The sequence below is a fragment of the Lemur catta genome, chromosome X (genome assembly GCF_020740605.2).
Source record: "Lemur catta isolate mLemCat1 chromosome X, mLemCat1.pri, whole genome shotgun sequence".
Lineage (NCBI taxonomy): Eukaryota > Metazoa > Chordata > Mammalia > Primates > Lemuridae > Lemur > Lemur catta.
This window is the reverse complement of record NC_059155.1, coordinates 12,926,780-12,947,344: the sequence shown is the minus strand read 5'-3', so window position 1 is coordinate 12,947,344 and position 20,565 is coordinate 12,926,780. Positions and strand designations below refer to the sequence as shown.

At 39.9% G+C, this 20,565-nt stretch overlaps 1 protein-coding gene across 1 annotated transcript in view; it reads left to right on the top strand.

The window, feature by feature from the left end:
• The window catches only part of GUCY2F (guanylate cyclase 2F, retinal), a 94,950-nt gene extending 83,402 nt beyond the window's left edge, over positions 1-11,548 (top strand). Inside the window, exons 17-20 of the mRNA XM_045538608.1 lie at positions 2,308-2,402; positions 8,771-8,859; positions 8,951-9,039; positions 11,457-11,548. Of these exons, the coding sequence (XP_045394564.1) occupies positions 2,308-2,402; positions 8,771-8,859; positions 8,951-9,038 (272 nt within the window). The 3' untranslated portion in view covers position 9,039; positions 11,457-11,548. The remainder of the gene's footprint in view (positions 1-2,307; positions 2,403-8,770; positions 8,860-8,950; positions 9,040-11,456) is intronic.
• The last annotated feature ends 9,017 nt before the right edge of the window (positions 11,549-20,565 follow it).

Sequence of the window (20,565 nt, the reverse complement as noted above, 5' to 3'; positions counted from 1 at the left end):
CCTGGCAAGATGCTGGCTCAACTCTTCCTTGGTTATTTACTGACACTACTGAGGCAATGTCAGAATCACAATGTGCCTTTTACTTATATCATGGTTGAACAAAGCATTTTTTTCATCCTATTATAGGAAAAGCATAGAGAACATTAAATTCTATGTACAGTTTTCATGGATTTTATACTAAAAAAAAGGAAAAGAAGAAAAGAAACCACTTAAGCCCTTAGCAGTCCTGGCTTTGGCAACTACTAGGCAAAACAAGCTCTTTCCATACTTCAGCAACATACTCAAACTAGTCCCTGATGCTATGGTGGCCTATATCACAGTGGGTGGTGCCCTGCCTGACCTCACTCCCCATCACTCATGTGTAGAAACAGGCTTACACAATGGGCCCAGTCTTAGTCAATCTAGCCTGTGCAGCCATGATTAAGGAGGCAGCATGGAACTTAGAAGCTGTTGTCAGAATAAATTTTCTGACATCTGGGAAAGTCTTCCAACTCCACAGATATGGCAGAGGCCATGGAAGTAGTCATCCAGGAACTGCTGCATGAATATGACTTTGTGTATGACTTTGCTCTTGAAGTGCAACCCAAGATGAAGTGAAATTGATCATGGAACCGCAATGCAGATTTGGCACAATACTCTGGACTGATGTAAGCTTGTAGAAGGCTGAAGTCATATTTTGGTCTGCACCAGGGAAAACTCCACACATTTCACATTGGAAATATAGAGTTGAGAGCACAAATTGAATTTCGAGATTTAGGCAGCACCTGTCCAGTGATCAGCTAGGATGAATAAAATGGAGTGAATCACCCACAGCAGGTGTTTATTAAGCATTGACTGTGCAAGGAAGGCATTGTGAGGGATACAAAGAAGCATACACACACAATCCCTGCATGAAAGGAGCTGGTTAGTGTGCTTTTCTAAAAGCTAATGACTGTGACCCAAATATGGTGTTAAACTCCACAACTGAATGAAGATCCGTAAAGAGGTAGCCTCTAACCTCACATTGGATATGAGATCAGGACATGTCACAAGTCCATTAACAAAAGATCAATTTCATCAGTATCTCCCTTGTGTCCAGTTGACTCCACTAGAATTCTGGAATGGAAGTGACTAGTCAACTCGCCCTGGAATGATCCTTCTTACCACACAACTGGATGAACTGTCTTACCACTTCTTATCATGCAACTGGAATGAGCTCTTTCTCTTTTGAGCTGTGTGTTCCCCACCAGCAAGGTTACTCTACTAAAAGGCTCCCTGAACACCAGATACTGGTGGCATGGCACACATAGGGGCTGGCTAGAGATACACTGGCTATGCATGTGGCTTTCAGGAATAGGACAACTCTTTTTGAGCAGGGGCTTTGGGTGACCATGCATTAATGAGAAAGATACAAACAATGGTACTGAGCTGTCAAGAGAAGTAAAGTCATGTGAGTATACATGGCAGAAATTTCTTCCAGTTCTTTTCAGCCATTCCTTCCTACTCAGATTGTAATCAGCTTCTAAAAGAATGATTTTCTCAAGCATGTGTGAAAACAAGTCTTGGACTTTTATTTAAGACTCAACCTTAACACAGTCTCACTTCATAGGGTGACAGTTTTCAAGAAGGTCAACGTTCTTACCTCAGTCAACAAATGATTCTTCTTCATCAAAGAATTGCACTTAGGTTCTAAATAAAATTTTAAAGTGGTAGTTCCCAATATAAAGCTCTTATCCCAGGTTGGGATCATTGGTTGGCAAATAATACATTCATGTGTGTACATAGCTAGGTGCACCCATCCAAAGGTCAGCTATGAATGTACAGTTTCCACAAAATGTTTGTTGATGGAAGTCTTGGGATATTTCTCATTGATATTTGATTTTAAGTATGACAATATTGAGAGATAGTTGTAAGGCTGTATATGGAAAAGATAACCTTTTGCCTCTTGAATAAGATTATGTGAAGCTTGGGAGTTCAACCCTAGTAGCAGCCTGTGAGAGAAGCTGCTGAGGCCAAACTTCCCTCAGAGGAGGTCACATTTCAGCTGAGAGCACACTTGTGGCTACTGGTTTCTCCCTCTCGACCTTCGAGTTAAATTAACACCTATGTATTGCACGGCCTTTCATCTGAGAGTGTCTAGGAGGCTGATAGGTGCTACAGCTAGCGCCTTATTTGGGCCTGGTGAAGAAGGCCATCACTCCCGCTCCTCCTACTGTGAAACCCTAACTAAGGTTCTCTCTCAGGACTTTGCTTAGGGGCTAGTTCATTTAGAAGTGGGGACATTTATTACATTGATATTAAGCCAAAGTCATGCCTCTCCTTTTATAGCTTATCGCATTCATGTCAGCCTCAGCACTGTTAAAATTCTTCACACTCTGAATGAGGGCTATGAAGTGGAGCTTCGAGGAAGAACAGAGCTCAAGGTATAATGTCCTTCTGTTTTTTGAACCAAACTACTTGGGCACACTTGCTTCTGGAGAGGTCATGGTCTGCTGAGGGAGTTTACCTGGGAGTCTGGGACTCAGAACTGTAATTTGGGCAGATCTCTAGCCCCATTTGGGATTCACAAAAGATTGTTCCCCTTTGCCTCTGTTTTCTTATTTTTAAAATATGGCTAAAGTGGGGAGGGTTGTTGAGGTTCCTCCTGCATTTTCAGACTGTGAGTAGCATCTTTTTCTCCTAAAGAACTATCCAGAATTTGGCTTTCCAGTGAGCTGCAGTATTATTTACATTTTCTAACTTCTGTTTTGTTTACTCTTTGGCAGTCCCAGACATAGTTCAATAAGTCACAGATTGGTGAATCTGAGTTTTCTATTCACCTGCTCAGTGGTCACCCTTTCTTTCAATCCACAACATTGGCTCACTATTTACAGAGAGGCTATATTTCTTTCCCCAAGAACCAGGAGTAACAAAGTCAATTTCTATGAAAGACGAACATTTTATAGCACCTTTTCTCTCTGTTAGGGCTTATCAGTTGATCTGGGATTCAGGATTAGAGTAATTTTCTCTCTCTTTTTTGCCATTTCCACTGGATTCTCCTTATCTCTTTCTGGATGACCCCAAGACCACTGGCTGACCTAGTTGTAAGAGACCTCAAGGACCTAATAATCTAACCCCCTCATTTTCACATGAAGAACCAAGGCCCAGAGAGATAAAGTAATTTGAGCAAGGTCAATTGATAGCAGAATCAGGCTAAGACTCAGGAAGTCTAACTTCCTGTTTAGTGCCCTTTCTATGACACCATGCTGCATGATTTTCTCAGTGATTATTTTTGGGCAAGGCAGAGTCAGGGCACTGAGTGATGCACGATTTGTTTCTGTCATTGCTATGCCTTCTATAAATGGTAGCAATTTACACGTAACTACATTTCAGAAGTTAAAGGTTGGAAGGCTTAATTCTAGTTGATCGCTTCCTCTTCCGGTTAGTACTAGTTTGTCTTTTCCAATAGATTCTTAACATCTTTCAGCAAGTGGGATGAGTCATTTCCAAGGGAATGTAGGCTCCTTTCCCACCTCTGCAGAGAACTCAGACAGTGAGATGATGGGGGTGGGGATATTACTTGGGCAGTGAATCAAATTGCCCAAGGCTTTTGTGATCCCTCTATACATTCTGTTATTTTTCAGCAGAGGAAGATAAATGCAGCTTTGTTTCCTGAAGCACTTTGCTCTATACTGCTGGGCACAGATTCTTCATTTAAAAGGTGAAGAAGTGCCACTTTCAAAACTGAAAGAGGAAAAATGTGCCACCACCGCCATGGTTTTTATTGCCCCACGGATTCCATTCAGGAGCACTCACATCTTTGGGTGTTTCAAGTACGAAAGCAGGACTTACTTCAAAAGAGTACTTTGCAGCTTCATGATTTTCCCTAGCCCAGGGAATTTGGGAACATATTGCAGCAAGTTGAAGGAAGAGCCTTTCCCTAATGCCATGTTGGGCTTTGGTTCTTGGGACAGGGAAGAGAAATTGAGGGGGAGAGACTGATAGAGAAGAGGAGAGAGAGCCCCAAAGGAAAGGAAGGGACAATAAGAAGAAGGAAGTGGAGAGGAAGTAAGACCGAAAGAAAGGACTGGAGAGGAGAGGAGATCCTTTGTCTCTGTACCCTCTGCCTCTCCACCAGAAGCAGGTATATTGCACATTGCATAGTAGGGGTTGGAGGGCAAGAAGTTTCTAGTCCACTGGGGACATGTAGCATTTCCCCAATAAGACCATATCACCAACACGCTTCAGAAATTCCAATTCAACATTTTCACCTCTCACCCACTCTGCTGCTGGACGCAAGAGTTGCTCCAGTACATGGGGCAGAAAGACCACATTTAATGGCCAGCCAGGTGTGATTTCAAAGTTGATGCCTAGAAACCTCCTTTCCATCCAGCTGGCTGATGCTTGAAATTCCTCTGTTAAAGCCTTTTGTCCTGGGCTCAAGGTTTGGATCCAGTAACAACATTCTCCCTTCCCCCATCTCCTTGATGAAGTTGTTTTCCTTAGTGGAATCAAAGATGTGCATTTGGTGAGAGAAAAGAACATAGGGCAGTTGAGTAACTGGGTAGACTTGGGGTACAAAGAAAGAGACCAGGCCGGGCGCGGTGGCTCACGCCTGTAATCCTAGCACTCTGAGAGGCCGAGGTGGGTGGATCGCTCGAGGTCAGGAGTTCGAGACCAGCCTGAGCGAGACCCCGTCTCTACTAAAAATAGAAATAAATTATCTGGACAACTAAAAATATATATAGAAAAACTTAGTCGGTCATGGTGGCACATGCCTGTAGTCCCAGCTACTGGGGAGGCTGAGGCAGGAGGATCGCTTAAGCCCAGGAGTTTGAGGTTGCTGTGAGCTAGGCTGATGCCACGGCACTCACTCTAGCCCGGGCAACAAAGTGAGACTCTGTCTCAAAAAAAAAAAAAAAAAAAAAAAGAAAGAGACCAACATTAGGAAGCTGAGGTCGCTTGGGAGAGGACTCATTTAGAGATGAGAAGCTGGGTCTCTCTGCCCACTGCAACTTCCATTTGTCCTTCAGTGACAACAAACTGTCAATGCTTAACTGGCCAATTCTGCTTTCACAACATTTCTCTCCTGATGGGCTAGTGAGTGATAAATCATTTTATTACCTCTTCTCTTACATGAGTCCTGTTTCAGTCACTATTTTCATGCCAAGTTTGATGCTCTTTGCTTGCTGAGATTTTTGTATATATCTAGGCTTATCAGTTGTATTTAGCAGGGACTTTTAAGTAAATTTACATTCTGGAAAGACTTTCTCAAATGACTGTTCTCAGCCTGTTTATATTGTCATTGCCAGAGGTGGACACTAAAAATGTTTTCAAAAATGTTTTTATTATAAAAATATCACAGCTTATGGAATAAAAGAAAAATTAGATAAAAAAGAAAAAACAAAACAAAGAAAAATTTTTATTGTAAATTGACAATTTATAATTATGTATATTTATGGGGTATAAAGTGATGTTATGATTTTTTAATCATGTGGATTAATTAAATCAAGCTAGTTAACATATCCATCACCACAAATACTTAACATTTTTTGTGGTGAGAACATTTGAAATGTACTCTCTTAGCCATTTTGAAATGTACAATACTCTATTATTAACTATATTCACCATGTTATGCAATAGATCTCAAAAAAAGCTATAATCCTCCTGGTAGCTGAGATTTTGTACCCTTTGACCATCATCTCCCCATTCTTCCCACCTCCAGCCTCTGTAATCACCATTTTACTCTCTGCTTCTATGAGTTCAGTTGTTTTAGATTTCACATATAAGTGAGAACATCTGATATTTGTCTTTCTGTGCCTGGCTAATTTCACTTAGCATAATATTCCCAATTCCATCCATGTTGTCACAAATGACAGAATTTCCTTCTTTTTAAAGGCCAAATAGTATTCCATTGTGTATATATATTATAATTTCTTTATTCATTCATCTGTTGATGAACACCTAAGTTGATTTCATAACTTGGCTGTTGTGAATAGTGTTGCAGTGAATGTGGGAGTGCAGACATCTCTTTGACAAATTGATTTCAAATCTTTGGGTAAATACCCAGAAGTGGGATTGTTGGATCATATGGTAATTCTATTTTTAGTTTTTTGAGGAACCTCCATAATATTTTCCATAATAACTGTACTAATTTACATTCCAGAGGTGAACACTTTCTGACCTTGTCTCTGAATTCTGGGGTTAAATAGTATTTCATTCTCAGTTCCCTAAGCATTAGTATTTGTTTTATTTCCCTCAATCTCTTCCACCCCTACTCCCAACCCCTAATACACAGAGGAGCACTCGTGCACACACAAGTGCACAAATGCGCACACACACACACACACATCGGCAATTGAGATAAGAAATAATGAGGTTGTATTGACAGATTCATGAAGGTCAGAAGGTCTGGCCTGTGATTCTTGCCCCGTCAATGACTCAATGTATGACATTGGACAAGTAACTTCATCCTCTCTCTGAGCTTTTGTTTGTCCACATAGAGGCCTCTTTTGACTTGTGGTTATCAGGAAGCTCATTAATCTCGCAAGCTTTAAAATTCCCAACAGTTGCTTTTTGGCCTCTAGACTGGCCTTTTGACTCCAGTGTGTTGGAGAAGCTATGTGATGTGGAGGGAAGAGCCTTTAAATTTGGAGGGTAGAAGAGTTGGGTTCAAGTCCCAGCTGTGCCTGCCTATTAACAAGTCATTTAATCTCCATGAACCTCAGTGTCTCCATTCACAGAATGAGATTAATAATAAATTTACCTTCCAGAATTTTTGTGAGGATTAAATAAGAGAGGAGATGCCAAAGTGTCTTAAAAGTGTCATGCCATTATTTGGGGGATTCCTGGGACTGGCCAGGGACTGATACTGGGTCAAAGAGTTTGTTTTAGGCTTTAGTTTTTGCCATACTTGTTTTTCCTCCCTTCAGTGGAATTGTGGAAGTGGATTGGATAGACATCTAGGATTCGAAGAATTCTCTTGGATGAGCTCCAAAACCTCAGAGAGCCCCTGGAGCTCCCCTACATACTTTTTGATTTGGAAACTTGCCTAAGCCCATAACACTTCTGTCCTCTTTTGCAATGATTAGTTTTGGCATCCCAGTGTGTCCTAAGACCCACCCAAATCTCTGGACAATCCTGGCATCCACAAAGCTCCCTTGGGTATTGCATGCTGTTGTGATAACTTCTAGATCTCAAGACAGTCAACTATGGCTGGGGCTGGGGATCCTCTCAGTTTAAACTTTAACAGTATGTTTTACCAAAATGAAATCCAATGATGCCTTGAGTATTCCAAGTGCACAAGGGTTGAGAATACTAGTTAATAGAACAGTCTGATTATTTACTGAGCAACTGTCTGATTAAGACACTGTACTATGTCCTGTGAAAAGAAGAAAGAGCTTTGGAGGTAGAGCAGTTAGGCTCAATGTGTTTAGAACCCAAAACATGGCCTGATAGTTGTTTTTGTTTAACTACATGGTGAGCTCCTTAAGGACACAGGCATCTCTATATTCCCAGCCCTGGTACAGGAAGAGTGGAATAAATGCAAGAATGAGTGATGGAATATATTTTTAAGTTGTTCACCTCCTCTGAAAACACAGTGGCCCCAAATAGTCCAATTATTTGAGGTTTAGGGAGAGTTGGTTGCCATTTCATGGAGGTTGGGCTATAGTCGTATTCTTTTTCTACTTGCCTCATGGAGGGCATGTTCAGAGCCTTGAACAAAATATTCACAAAATGCTCTGAGATTCTCCAATTAAATGTGCTAATTATTATTATGGTTGTTATCATTATTATTAAGGGATAAATATACACAATGTAAAATAGAGAACAGTGGATTTGATATTTAAAGGGGGCCAAGCTAATTGGAATTTCTAAGTTAAACAATTTCTAATTGTTCCAAATGACAGCTGCTGAGCATGAGACCATATTTCAGATTAATGAGTTAGAAACATATCCCATTACTTTTCTCCATATTAGTAAACACATTTTTTTCTTATGGATTGGAAGAAATGAGAGGACAGACAAAAGAAAATTGAAAGAAGAAGAGAGAAGCATGTCGAAAGGAAGGTTTACTGGAAACGGGAGGGCAGAACAGAGGCAGAAAACTTGTCTCCTCTGAGGTCATCACTCAGGCTCTGGGGTAACTAGCTTGAGTTTTCACTCTCTTTTTCTTCTCAGACCTATGGTTGGTTCTTAACACCAACTAACAGGACTATAGATGGGTACCTCCTTGGGGTCTCACCCTACCTGTACGCATCCCTTGGCAGAAGGAAAAGAACAGTGCAGAAATGTAGATATCTCAAGGCAGCCAGGATGCCCTAGGCTTAAAAACAAAGTTTCACAGCCTGTTTTCCATTTCTATTCCCTTTTTGGGTTTTGCAAGAGCTGTTGGATGACAGGGTGTGGGGGTAAGTAGACTCTGAATATATGTACCCTAGATACAAAAGACAATGATCAGGGCAAAAATGACAAACGAAATCTTCAATTGAGCATCCACATGTTTGGTTGCTGTGACACCAGACATCCACACATTCCCGAAGATGGAGCTCTGTGGTGACAGTAGACAAAACATCTGGAAAAGTGTTCACTTTTCATTTGGCTACTCTGGAAGCCTATGGAACTTGCCTGAGCCTCAGGTACATATGGTAAGGAAGCCCTGTAGGAAAGAAGAATTCAGGGACAGGTGACAAAGGGAAAGCAGAGGCAATTTGTGAGCCAGCCACAATGCCTGTATCCTATTGACCAGAAGGAATTCTTTTGGAAAATTGATTATAACATGCTTAAGATTTTCCATATTTTCTATAATAAGGGCAAAGGCACAGAGGAGACCTTCTGGCTGGTTGGAAAAAAAGGCTTCACGAAGCCTCTTCCTGTGCCCCCACCAGTGGGCAAAGATGGGTAAGTGAAGTTCACACTTAATTGGAGTTTTCCTATGCCCTGCTCTGCTACACTCTTCATTACTAATTTTGGTGTGTCCTCTGCCCTACAGGCAGTTGGGACATGGCCTACAACCAATGGAGATAGCAGCCTTCCAAAGAAGAAAAGCAGAAAGGCAGTTGGTGAGAAACAAGCCATAAGGTAATTGCCAGGAGGAAAACGGAGCACAGGAGCTTGCCAAATTTTTAAACCTGGGGCTCCCTTTGGCATGCATGCCAGTCTCAGCCTACACCCTGTTGGCAGAGTGTGATGGAGCTGGGGGATTTCCAAGCTCCACTGAGGTGGGCAAAAACCTTGTTTGGGAGAGGCCTGTTGCAGAGTGAGCTGCACCTCTGGGAAGGTGGCTGCCCTGGCCTGAGAGAGACCCTTGTCTCTTGCATTGATGACACATTTGAATGCTAACAAGGCTGGCTTTACTATTCAATTGTCAGGTGGGTGCACCTGTGTCTTTCATTGTCGAGCACTTGGGCCACATGGTGAACTACATCAGGTCTTTAGAGACTTACATCTATCTACGCAACATAACAATATTGTGACTAACCCCTTTTCCTGGGATCTATTGGCAAGACCATCTTGGAGGGGATGCTTATGTCATTTCCTCCAGAGGTGCTGCCTGATCCCTTCCAAGGTCAGCATTGCCAACCAAAATAAGATTGGCTACTCCTTGACTGCCTAGCTTGGATTCAGGATAATTTCTTGCATCCCTCCTTCCCACTAGGATGGTATAATTCTGAAGCAGCAACAAGAATTCTCCCCATATATTTGTCTGTGAGGAATCCATTGCTTCCTTGGGCTCTTCTCAGTATCTCTTCTCTTCTTTATCTTGCTTTCTTATTCTCTCTTCCATGAAACTTTGACCCTGCAACTGCTTGCTACCTCCACATATCCTAGGAAATCACAAGATTCTAAGGTAAACATTAGGGAATCTCCACACACTCTTGTTCCCTTGTTCTCTAGCACAGGGGTCCCCAACCTATGGTGAGTTGAACACATTCATTCCTAAGAACATGTTCGAGTTTGCAGCAGAAGATACTGCAACTGATGCACTATCATTGGCTGTGTACTTAGTGCTTTCCTGGCATGCAGATGGATAGTAGCTTAGGTCATTTACAGATTCACTCATCTGGATCCCCTTGACAGAGGGCCAGCTTCTGTGGGCTATGGGTATATGGAACAGATTGAAGCTGCTGGCCCAAAAGAGGATTCCACCTCTGGTCCTGGCCTATTAGCACTTATGTTTTAATCAGCATGTTAACTGACCACAATGACCTTGGTGGCCTGTGCAAATCACAAAAATCCCCAAGAAGAGCACCCTTGAGAGATTTCAGAAGGCTTGTCCTAAATCCAAGAGCTCCCAGATACCTCACTTATCTATTAAATGCCCTATGCCGATATCGCCCAGCATCACCACCTATTCCAGAATGTTTCCTACTTTTTGTGAATTTAGAGGCTGACACTTACTGGGACACAACTTACAAAAGACTTACAATACATATGAATGCCTCTGACCTGCTGCTGCCATCATGGGAGATGTTGGGGAAAACTTGAAACCTTTAGAGTGTCCCATGGGGTCAGATAGGGAGGAAGATAAAAGGTGCTGTGAAAGGGGCCACAACTTTGGTCAAATGATTACAGAGCTGCCTCTCAGGCAGGGCCCTGCTATTGTCCTGGTAGCTCCTACTTCATGTCCCCAAATATCCACCACTTCTCAAACCTGGTTTTCCCTTTGTCTGGTTACTTTCCCTAAAATTTCACCAACTACCATTAATGGGGCTGACAAGCCTCCTCTTTTAATCATAGATGCGCCTTTTGGAGGGTGAGGAACAATTAATCACTCATATCATAATGAAAGTGAACTGAACTAGCTGTTCAGGAGGACTTGGCAGTTTCATTTTGATTGGGACAAGGAGCAATGAGGAAGTTGGCAGTTTTGAAGAATGGAGAGTCACAGTGGCGGGCTTGGGAGAACACAAGAGCAATGGATCCCTGGGAGATGGAAGAAAGGTGAAAACAAGTATTAAGGTGCAAAAGTCACTTTGGATTCCACCTCTTTTAAACCTTTTCTTTGAGTTTTCCTTGGACCCAAAGAACAAGGAGAAAGCACATTTTTCCTCCTGCTCTCAGGACCCAGGACACCCACCAGAGCTATAATATAACTCTGTTCCATGTGGGTTAAATCAGTCTTTGTGGACTGGCTAGAAACCTGACCACCACACATATAGCACCGTTACTATGGAGAAAGGCATTCCAAGTTCCAAATCATCAACTTATAAATGTTTAGAACACACCTCGTTAGTAAGTTGAGGACCACCTATATATTAACATGCCCTCTTTTTGTTGAATTTGTAAAAACCCTTATAAATAGCAATATCTTATTATGCAAACCTGACACATGTAATAACATTTATTTGTTCAACAATCCAGGAAATTTTAGCAGTTTGCAAGCTGTTCATGGAGTAGAGTGGTGATACGGGGCTTGGAATCATTCATATTGAAATCTTGTGAAAGGCCTAAGATAGAGAAGGTATGCTTACTGTTTTTTTCTTTTTCCCACCCAGGAACAAAAGACTCCAAGATTTGAATCTTCTCATGGTGAGGCAATGGAAAAGCTCACTCCAGTTTGACAAATTGTTCTGCCTATATAAGAAATAAGTGAATGACTATACCTCAGAGGATGACCAATCTCTAGAGTTATTCAAGCCTAATTCCAGTGTGAGCGGGCCCCTGGGAAGTAACTTTTATAAACTTTGCTTATTATTACCAAGCTATCACCAAAAGGCCATTTTAATATAAACTGCAATGGATGTGAACCCTAAGGAAGGGTAGAGAACCACCTCCAAGTTTAGTCACTCCAAAATAGCAGGCCAAACTTGGACTAAGATAAGAAGGTCTCTCTTTTCACAGAAAAAAGTAGGAGGCACTTTGTTTTCTTTCTCATTTTGTTTGAATCTCTAGAAAGTATTTAATGAGCATAATTTATAACTCAGATACTATGAGATAAGTGCCAGGAAAAAAAATCTTCCAGCAAACATACATCTGAATCCCGGTCCACTGTGACCTCAGTTGGGTGGAATGCATAGGGAATAGGGGGGAGAAGAGTCTGGTTAATTGTGTTGTTTGGATAACTGAGGGCTAAGAAGTTTCTTTTTTTCTTATGGTTATCATCCAAAATCTTTCCAAAACTGTCATGGTCTCTTATCCTGTCTAAGTTAGGCAACATAATTGAATTGCCCTTGCTAGGTGAGCATCTCACTGAGCCTTAGGGTCATATTCTGAGCATGATGGAATAAATGTAAAAGATATTGTTGGGGTAGAAGATATAAAAGTTGTAGGTGAACTGAGCAATTCCCTTCAAATTTTGTGCTTTTCCTTCCTTCCTCTGCCCACCCTGCCTCTGAAGCCTCTACCCCTTCCCCTAAAATAAATCTTTTTGAACATTTGTTTTTACTTTATGCTTTTAGTTTTCCAGATTCCACTTTCAAGGGGTTATTGGCAGTGGCTTGCCACAGTCACATGGACCAAAGCAATAAGGCTTAAGACACAGGCATGTTTAAAATAGTTAAGCAAGCCTTTCCTTTCTTTTATTATAAAAAATAATCTCTTTATTAAAACAGCTGAGCCCAAACATATCAGCCAATAAAGCAGTTAATTCTTTTAGAACAACCCTTTTTAGAGAAAGAAATGCCTAAGGCATAATTTGATACCTTTCTCACTAATATTTAATTTTTCCATTATCAACTCACCCTGATTCTGAGCTTAGAGTCAAAAGCTCTTCCCAGCAGTTTTCTCTCAACCTTCAGTCAAAGCCCCTTGGACTACTTATCTCTTAAGAGAAGCTAACTTCTCTTGGCCTCAGATGGTTTATTTACTATGCCAAAGCTGTTTAAGAGGATGTAGAAAAGGCTGAAGTTGCCTTTCAACTTTATTGAGCTGAGTTTCTAATTCCTTTTTCTAGACATGGCAAAGGAGAAGCAGACATAGAATATCATCCTCTACTTGTGTCAAGGTCTCAGTCAAAAGCTGAGATTTTTAAGACTTAACTTCTAGAGAGAGGCAAGACCCTAAGGGATGTTTCAAAGAAACAAGCCTTCACTTCTCCCAGGGGAGGTAGCACTGTTCTCTCGTATGAGTATGAAAAGATAGTTGTGGGCAAAGGAGAGGGATTGGGACTGCAGCTAAAGGGAACCTTGGATCAGTATTCTCCCAAACACAGTCCAGTTCTTTGCCCTGGGAACTATAGCCCCAAGATTGGACCTGGAAAATAAGGACTGCTCAGCCAAGATCTTTTATTAAGCAAGACCAACTGAGAGTGATCCCTAGGTCTACATCTAATCCTATTCCCTTTTTCCCTCCTTGGTATTTCTCTACTCCAGCACGTCAATCAAGTATATCTTGTCTAGCCTACTAATGCTGTCTTTATTCATGGTCACATCTTCCTTTGCCTGATTGTATCATGAGTCCCTATGTAAAACTACTCCATCCATTTTTGGATTCTTTTTTATTAAGACCTTCTGCATTGATCAAAACTAAGTTTTCTTCAATTTGCCTTAGTGTTTTAATTATTTGAGTACAAGAAAAACACTCCCTACTGTCAGGTAGTATTTGATTCTTACATACAACTGGTTTTTTCTCTATTAGCCTGTTGCTACTAAGCACAGCGGTGTCAGTTGGTAGTTAAGAGGGACCAAAACAACTCCTTCACAGCTAAGGAGCTTATATTCCCTGTACAAAATGAAATATTTAGAAAATAAGTTAAAGTTTCCAAACATATTTAAATTAGTTTCATCTCATCCCTTATATCTGCTTTCCTGTGATTTGCATCTTTTAAAAATGGACTATTGGAAAAAGAAAACCAAATGCAATTGAACTGCAAGTTGGGTTTATGCTTATTTGAGGTTTTACTGTACTTTACAACTGTAACTTAACAAAATGGTCATCCCATGAGGAATTATTTAATTCCCTTTCTTTAGATTTTTGTCCCTACAGATCTCAACAGCAATATATGTTCGTTGTTGAAAATTTAGAAAACACAGAAAGGCACAAAGGAAGTTAAAATGGCTCAAAATCCCTTTAGACCCCTTATTCTACCTTTCCTGTTTGGGTTCACTTCATAGACTATTGCATATTATTATAGCAACCACCCAGCCAAAGAATACTTTAAGTCAGCTGATTCTCAAATTAGCCCACTTTGCTTTTATTTTATTTTATTGTTGGCAGTGTTATTCATATTTTTGATGGCAGAGCCTGAATCTGTTTAGATTGTGTGCAGCTCTCAGTGATCCACTTGTTCTTTATTTCACTTGGCATAGCAAAGCAGGAGGAGCTAGCAGATGGCTATCTCTACCTCATCAGAGGGCCGTAACTTGGTTTGCTACATAAAGCTACTCTACCAAGAAGTATTGTTCCAAGGACTCCCATTCTGCCTACCTTGTCTTAGACTCAGTATAAACAACTTTATTACTAAGTTACTCATTTAATCACATTCTTGTCCTTAATCCAAATAGAATCAACTAGCAAGGAGTGGGAGGTGGCAAACAGCCAAACAGTAATACTTCATGCCCTGGGTGGTCACATCTATGTGACATCAAACAATTGAATGTAACTTAAGCACACAGTTGAATCAAGTAAGCATCAATTAGCTGAAAGGCCACAATGGATTGACCATTTTACTTTAACCTCTTCTCCAACCAAAGCTGATGGACCTAATGAAGCTTATTTCCCAGCTGGCTGGTTAATTGTAGCCCATTAAAATAAGGGAGGCTGTGCATAGAATCCTCTTTCACTCCTTCTGTGGTCTATGCCTTTTTCTCAGGTCAAGATGATTGTTAGGTCTACCATAGATATAAATACGAGTTACCTTTTGCAAAACATGACACATATGTTATTTGTGTGTTGTTTGGGTTTCTCCTGGATTAGTTTGTAAAAACCTTGCTATCTTACCTCTCTTCCAGTTTGGATTTTCTGTAAGCCAAGCAATCATGGATCTCTTTCAAAGAGACACTGAGAGCAGAGGTGACCATTAATCTATACACGCATTTTGGCTCACTGCAAATAAGAGTGGCTACAGATGTCATTAAATATTTTTCAAAGGTGACTAATTCAAAGCAAACGAATATACACGTAGAGTTATAGAGTCAGCAGGGCCTTTGGGGACTATCAACCCCGTCACAGTATGGAGGAGAATATGGGGGCTCAGAGAGGAGAAGCCATCTTCCTAAAGTCACTATCTAGTTAGTAGATGAGCAACTGCTTTTACCAAGTCAAGAAAGAGATCTGAATTATCAAGGAAAACCCCAGACCCCTGACCTTTAGGAATACTACTTAGAAATCCTGAGATAAGTTCCCTAACAGTATGTACAAGCACAGGCTTGGCAGGAATACTCTGGTTCAGGGTCTTTTGAGATAGGTGACTGTACTGACACCATAGTAAGGAGAAATAGAGAGAGTGAGAAAAGATGGTTGTGACTCTGTAGAACCTACCTCATTGGTCAAATTGGGTTGACTTAGTCAATGACTCTGCAGGACAAACATTAATATGAAATATCCCCATTTATGCCTATAATTTGAAAGCACAACACTACTTTAATGATTTTTAGTGATAGTATTCCAAAAGTATGTCACAAGTTGGTTATGTTACTCCCGAGAAGTGATCTTTTTCCTCTGTGTGTGTATCTTTGTTTGTATTTAAGTGTATTTTTCTGGGATCACAGTTCAAATCTTGTCATTTTGCCGTTGCAAAAACTTCAATGTTCCTCTATTTTTGTAAATTCCTTATTTAGGTTCCAATTTAGCTTTCCCTACCCTTCTTACAGTTAATTCTGTAACCCAAACCTATTACTTGCTCTTTCCTTCACCTTTTCTGATTCCATGCCTCTCATCATGCTGTTTCTTCCACCTGAAATTCCTTCTCTGTCTCCCACCACCACATGCCCAAATTCTACCCACCCTTCAAAGTCTAGTGAAATATTACTTCCTCTATAAAGTCTCCCTTGTTCTTGCTAATCATATGTCCGTATTTCTGAATTCCTATACTAATTTTACCTGTACTTCTTTAATGGATATGTAATATTAACTTGTTTTATAGCTGTTTGTGTATTTGTCTTGTTGTCCCTGCTATACTTTAATCTAGAGAAAAAAAATGTTACAAGTTTCTTTGGGGAAGGAACCATGTTGATTCATCTTTATACTCTGCACAGTGCCTGGCACATATAAGAGGCACCCAATAAATATTTATTGAATAAATAATGAATATTTCTATGTCTCCTGTGTATGTGTCTTTCTTCTGGGCATTTTCATTTCTTTTCCTTTTTTACTTAATGTTTTTACTGTATGCCTATCCATCTATCTATCTACCATCACCACCTTTCTCATCACACATATACAGGGTGTCCCAAAAGTCACCATACATAGGGAAAATGGGAAATTGTAGCTAAATGTACCTTTATTTACAAAATATTCATTACTAAATTTTATCTTTGTATGGAGACTTTTGGGACACCGTATACATACCTTGCTTTCTATCTGAAAAGTAGTAGAGTACTTTTATACTCCCCTCATAAAATTATAAAGAGCTAAATTAAGTCACATTTTTATTATGTCATAGTTGATTAACTTTTTTTCTTAATGGTTACTGACCTTTGATAGCAAAACCTTTCCCCATTTGTACATTGAAAAGAGTCCAGTTATTGTTTACCATGACCTTCACCTGTGGCATTGAGGGGAACCAATTTTATGGATCATAATACTTAGCCAAGAGAAATGGACACTAAAGGACAAAGGAGGGGCATGATGGCTCTCTTGACATACATGAAGAGATACCATGGGGAACAGGGTCTTGCTTGGTTTTATGTTGCCTCAGAAGATAGAATCTGGATCAAATAATGGAAGCTAGAGACATAAGGTCAACATATGGAAGAACTTTCTAGTAGTCAGAGCTGTCCAAAAATTAATGTTTGCACCTGAGATATAATGAGTTCTCTGCTATTAGGGATATTCAAAAAGAGACTAAATGACCATGTAATGGGAAGAAACTAGATGGTATTTTGAGAATTGTATGGGGAGTTGGGATAGATGGTACTTTAAAATCCCTTCCCACTCTGAAAATTTTTGGTTCTACAATTCCCTTTACATTTCAAATGTTAAGAACACATCAGAACAGGTCAATTCAAACAAAAAACCAGAAAAAAGTTATAAGAAACAGAACTAGAAGCTTCAGAGAGCCCCATGATAAATCACTGTATTTGACCACTAAATCTCACTCTGAGTTTCTTGGCAGTTAAAGCAAAAAGGGAAGAAAAGAACAAAACTGAGTTGCATGGTTCTCTGTCGAGTAAAAAATGCGTATGAGTGCATTTGCTCAGACAGATCTCTTTTTCCTGCCACTGAATTGTAGGAGGAATTTATCATGTAAGTCCTTGTATAATAAATATTGCTTATTATAACGGACAATGTGGTTTGACAAAATATATAGACATAATCTTCAAATTGAAATGTCTTTTATTCCTCTTCAAAAAGTTATAAAAGACTATAGAACACCAACTCTTAAGCCAATAAGAGTCTTTTCCCCCCAGGAAGCTTAGGTATTATGGTTTGGGTAAGTTGTTTTCTGTTGATCTGGCTTAATATAGAGACCAGGTACAGAGAACCTAGAAGAATGGACAGTTAACATGACCTTTATCTGCTCTCAAGTATCATCTGTGTCAAGTGATCATTTTGGATCACAGACAATTCATTGTAGAATTCTCTGAGGGTTGTCTCAAGGTGAATTTGTGGTCTCTGCCAATTGCTTGTGGGCAAAGAACAATAGAAATATGAATCCTAGTCCTACACACCTCATAGGGATGCTGTGAGGATAGAAGAAGAGAAAATTGATGTCAAAGCACTGGGGAAAGTTACAATTTCTAGCCTAACATCAGGGAGGAGAGATAGTGCTATTGCCACCAGACTGCATCTTACCAGGGCTCAGGCCTTGAGGAGGGTTTTTGTGGTTAGCTATTGGGAAAAGCCAATTTGTCAGATCTGCTATGAAGTGTCATTGCATATCTACAGGGGCAAGGCACTCAACCTGAGAGAAAGATGATTTTGTGAAATTAATGAAATTTTTATGGAGTAAGGACCCTCCTTGACCAGTGTCAGAGTACTGTCTTGAGCAAAGACATAGTCTAGCAACCAAAAGTAATTTCAAAATAATTCAAATTCTTGCACTAATAAAAGTCATGAAGTGAATTCAGAATAATTCATTAAAATCCCCTTTGCTCTACTGTGGGTTTTTTTTGCATCATATTTCACAGGTTTGCAGTGCATCTCTCTTCAATCCATCACCATCCCCCAACTTTTCCTGACCTTCAGGTTAAACAATTCACTTTTCTCACTACTCCCATGTCTCTGAGCACTTTATTATGTATATTAGCTTAGATTGTAGCCTATATCCTTCCCCTCGGTGCCTCATGTGTTCTTATTCTCTCTTCTTGATTCTGCATCACAAAAGGACAAAGATCAATTTTGCCAAAGATAGCAGGAAGAGGTTGGAATGGTGAGAATCTGAGAAAAACAAAATCTTCTCCTTGATGCCCTGGGGGAGGGAGAAGGCTGTGAACATATACACACTAATAACTTTCACCCCATCACACTATGACGTGGAAGTTTCATCTATTCTTCATTATGAACAGATGGATTACCTGAATCACTCAATTCCACCCCTTTTTGTTATTAAATCAATTTCTCTTCTTTTTCACTCCAATTTATAGACTAGGTTTTTGCACAAGAATGGAAATAAAAACCTTTGAAAACAAATAGTTAATTATAGCAAAACTTGGTGGTTAAGTGTGGTCAGAAAAGGTAGCAAGCCTGGTGGAAGGGCTGGGACTCCCGAGAGATGCCATCTGCAGCATGCAGAGAGGGAGCAAGGAGACGCTGGCTAGACTTCCCAATGCTTCCCTAAGTCTGCCCTCTCTGGTGCAGCTTCAATAGTCATGTGCTGCATAATGACCTTTCAGTCAACAATGGACCACATATACAATGGTAGTCCCGTAGGATTAAAATACTGTATTTTTACTGTACCTTTTCCATGTTTGGATATGTTTAGATACTCAAATATAGTTAACCTTTGAACAATATGGGTTTGAGCTGCATAGGTCCATTTATACGCAGATTTTTTTTCAATAAAAGTTACACTGAGTGTGCCTGCCTCTCCTGCCTTCCCTTCCTCGTGTTCCACCTCTGCCAGCTGTGAGACAGAAAGACCAATCTCTCCTTTCTCCTCCTCCTCCTCCTCAGCCTGCTCAATGTGAAGATGACAAAAATGAAGACCTCTATGATGATCCACTTAATGAATAGTAAATATATTTTCTCTTTCTTATGATTTTCTTAACAACATTTTCTTTTCTCTAGCTTTATTGTAAGAATAAAGTTTATAATACATAAAATAATTAAAATATGTGTTAATTGACTTTTTATGTTATCAGTAAGGCTTCCGGTCAACAGTAGGCTATTAGTATTTAAATTTTGGGATAGTCAATGGTTATATGGGAATTTTCGACTGCAGGGAGGTTGGTACCCCCAACCTCTGCATTGTTCAAGGGTCAACTATACTTACCATTGTGTTAAAATTGTCTACTGTATTCAATACAGTAACATGCTATACAGTTTGGTAGCCTAGGAACAATAGGCTATACCATATATAATAGGTTAGGTGTGTAGTAGGCTATACCTAGGGTTGTGTAAGTACAATCTATGATGTTTGCACAATGATGAACTCACATAACAATGCATTTCTCAGAATGTAGTCCCATCGTTAGGCAATGGATAATTGGATTTGGTTTATGGTGTGAAGTCCCCAAGCATTAGAAACACCTTTTCAAACAAAAATCCAACCCAAACTTCTAAAGCAAAATGTAAATAATTTTGATAACTGATCATAACATTCTTCTCGGTTGACAAGAATTCTGTTTAAGAGAGAAAATTGAATTGAAAACACTTTAAAGATGTGGGGATAACATTTTCATCATGTCATTTTCTGGTCCTAAAATACTAACTTTAGAGTTAAAGAAATCTCAGCTTCTGAACATTGCAGAAAAGGTAAAAAAAAATATTTATACCATGCCTAAATTTTTAGGTCTCTTTAAGATTCCTCATAGATTAACAAAGTAAATCACTTTAGTGATCATTGTAACCTTGCTATTTCATGTAAATAATGAGATGCTGAAACCAGATGGGATATACACTCTGACTATAGATTTGGAGAACAGTAGTTGGCATAAACACAGCAATGAGACTAACTCAGTGATTCATAGTAGCATTGGCATGATGTCTCAAGCATTTAGCAAAGGCTCTGGCATGTATTAATGAAAAAGCAGGACAAGCTTAGTGGCCGATGACAATGATATACATCCTTAGTCATCTACCCAAGTGTCCCACCCAAAGGCCTTCAAATATTCAGTTTTTGTACCTTGTTCCCTTTTATGGTCCCAATAAATAGATTCATAGAATTTCAAAGCTGAAAGTGACCTCAAAGATCATTTGGTTCAACTTTTTTATTTCACAAACTGGGAAACTAATCCCAGAAAAAAAAGTACCCTCTCAAAGTTTGCACAGCTGGCTAGTGGCAGAACTGGGACTAGAACTTCTTTTCTCCCTGTTTCAGGTGCATAGTTGCTATTAAATTCAAAC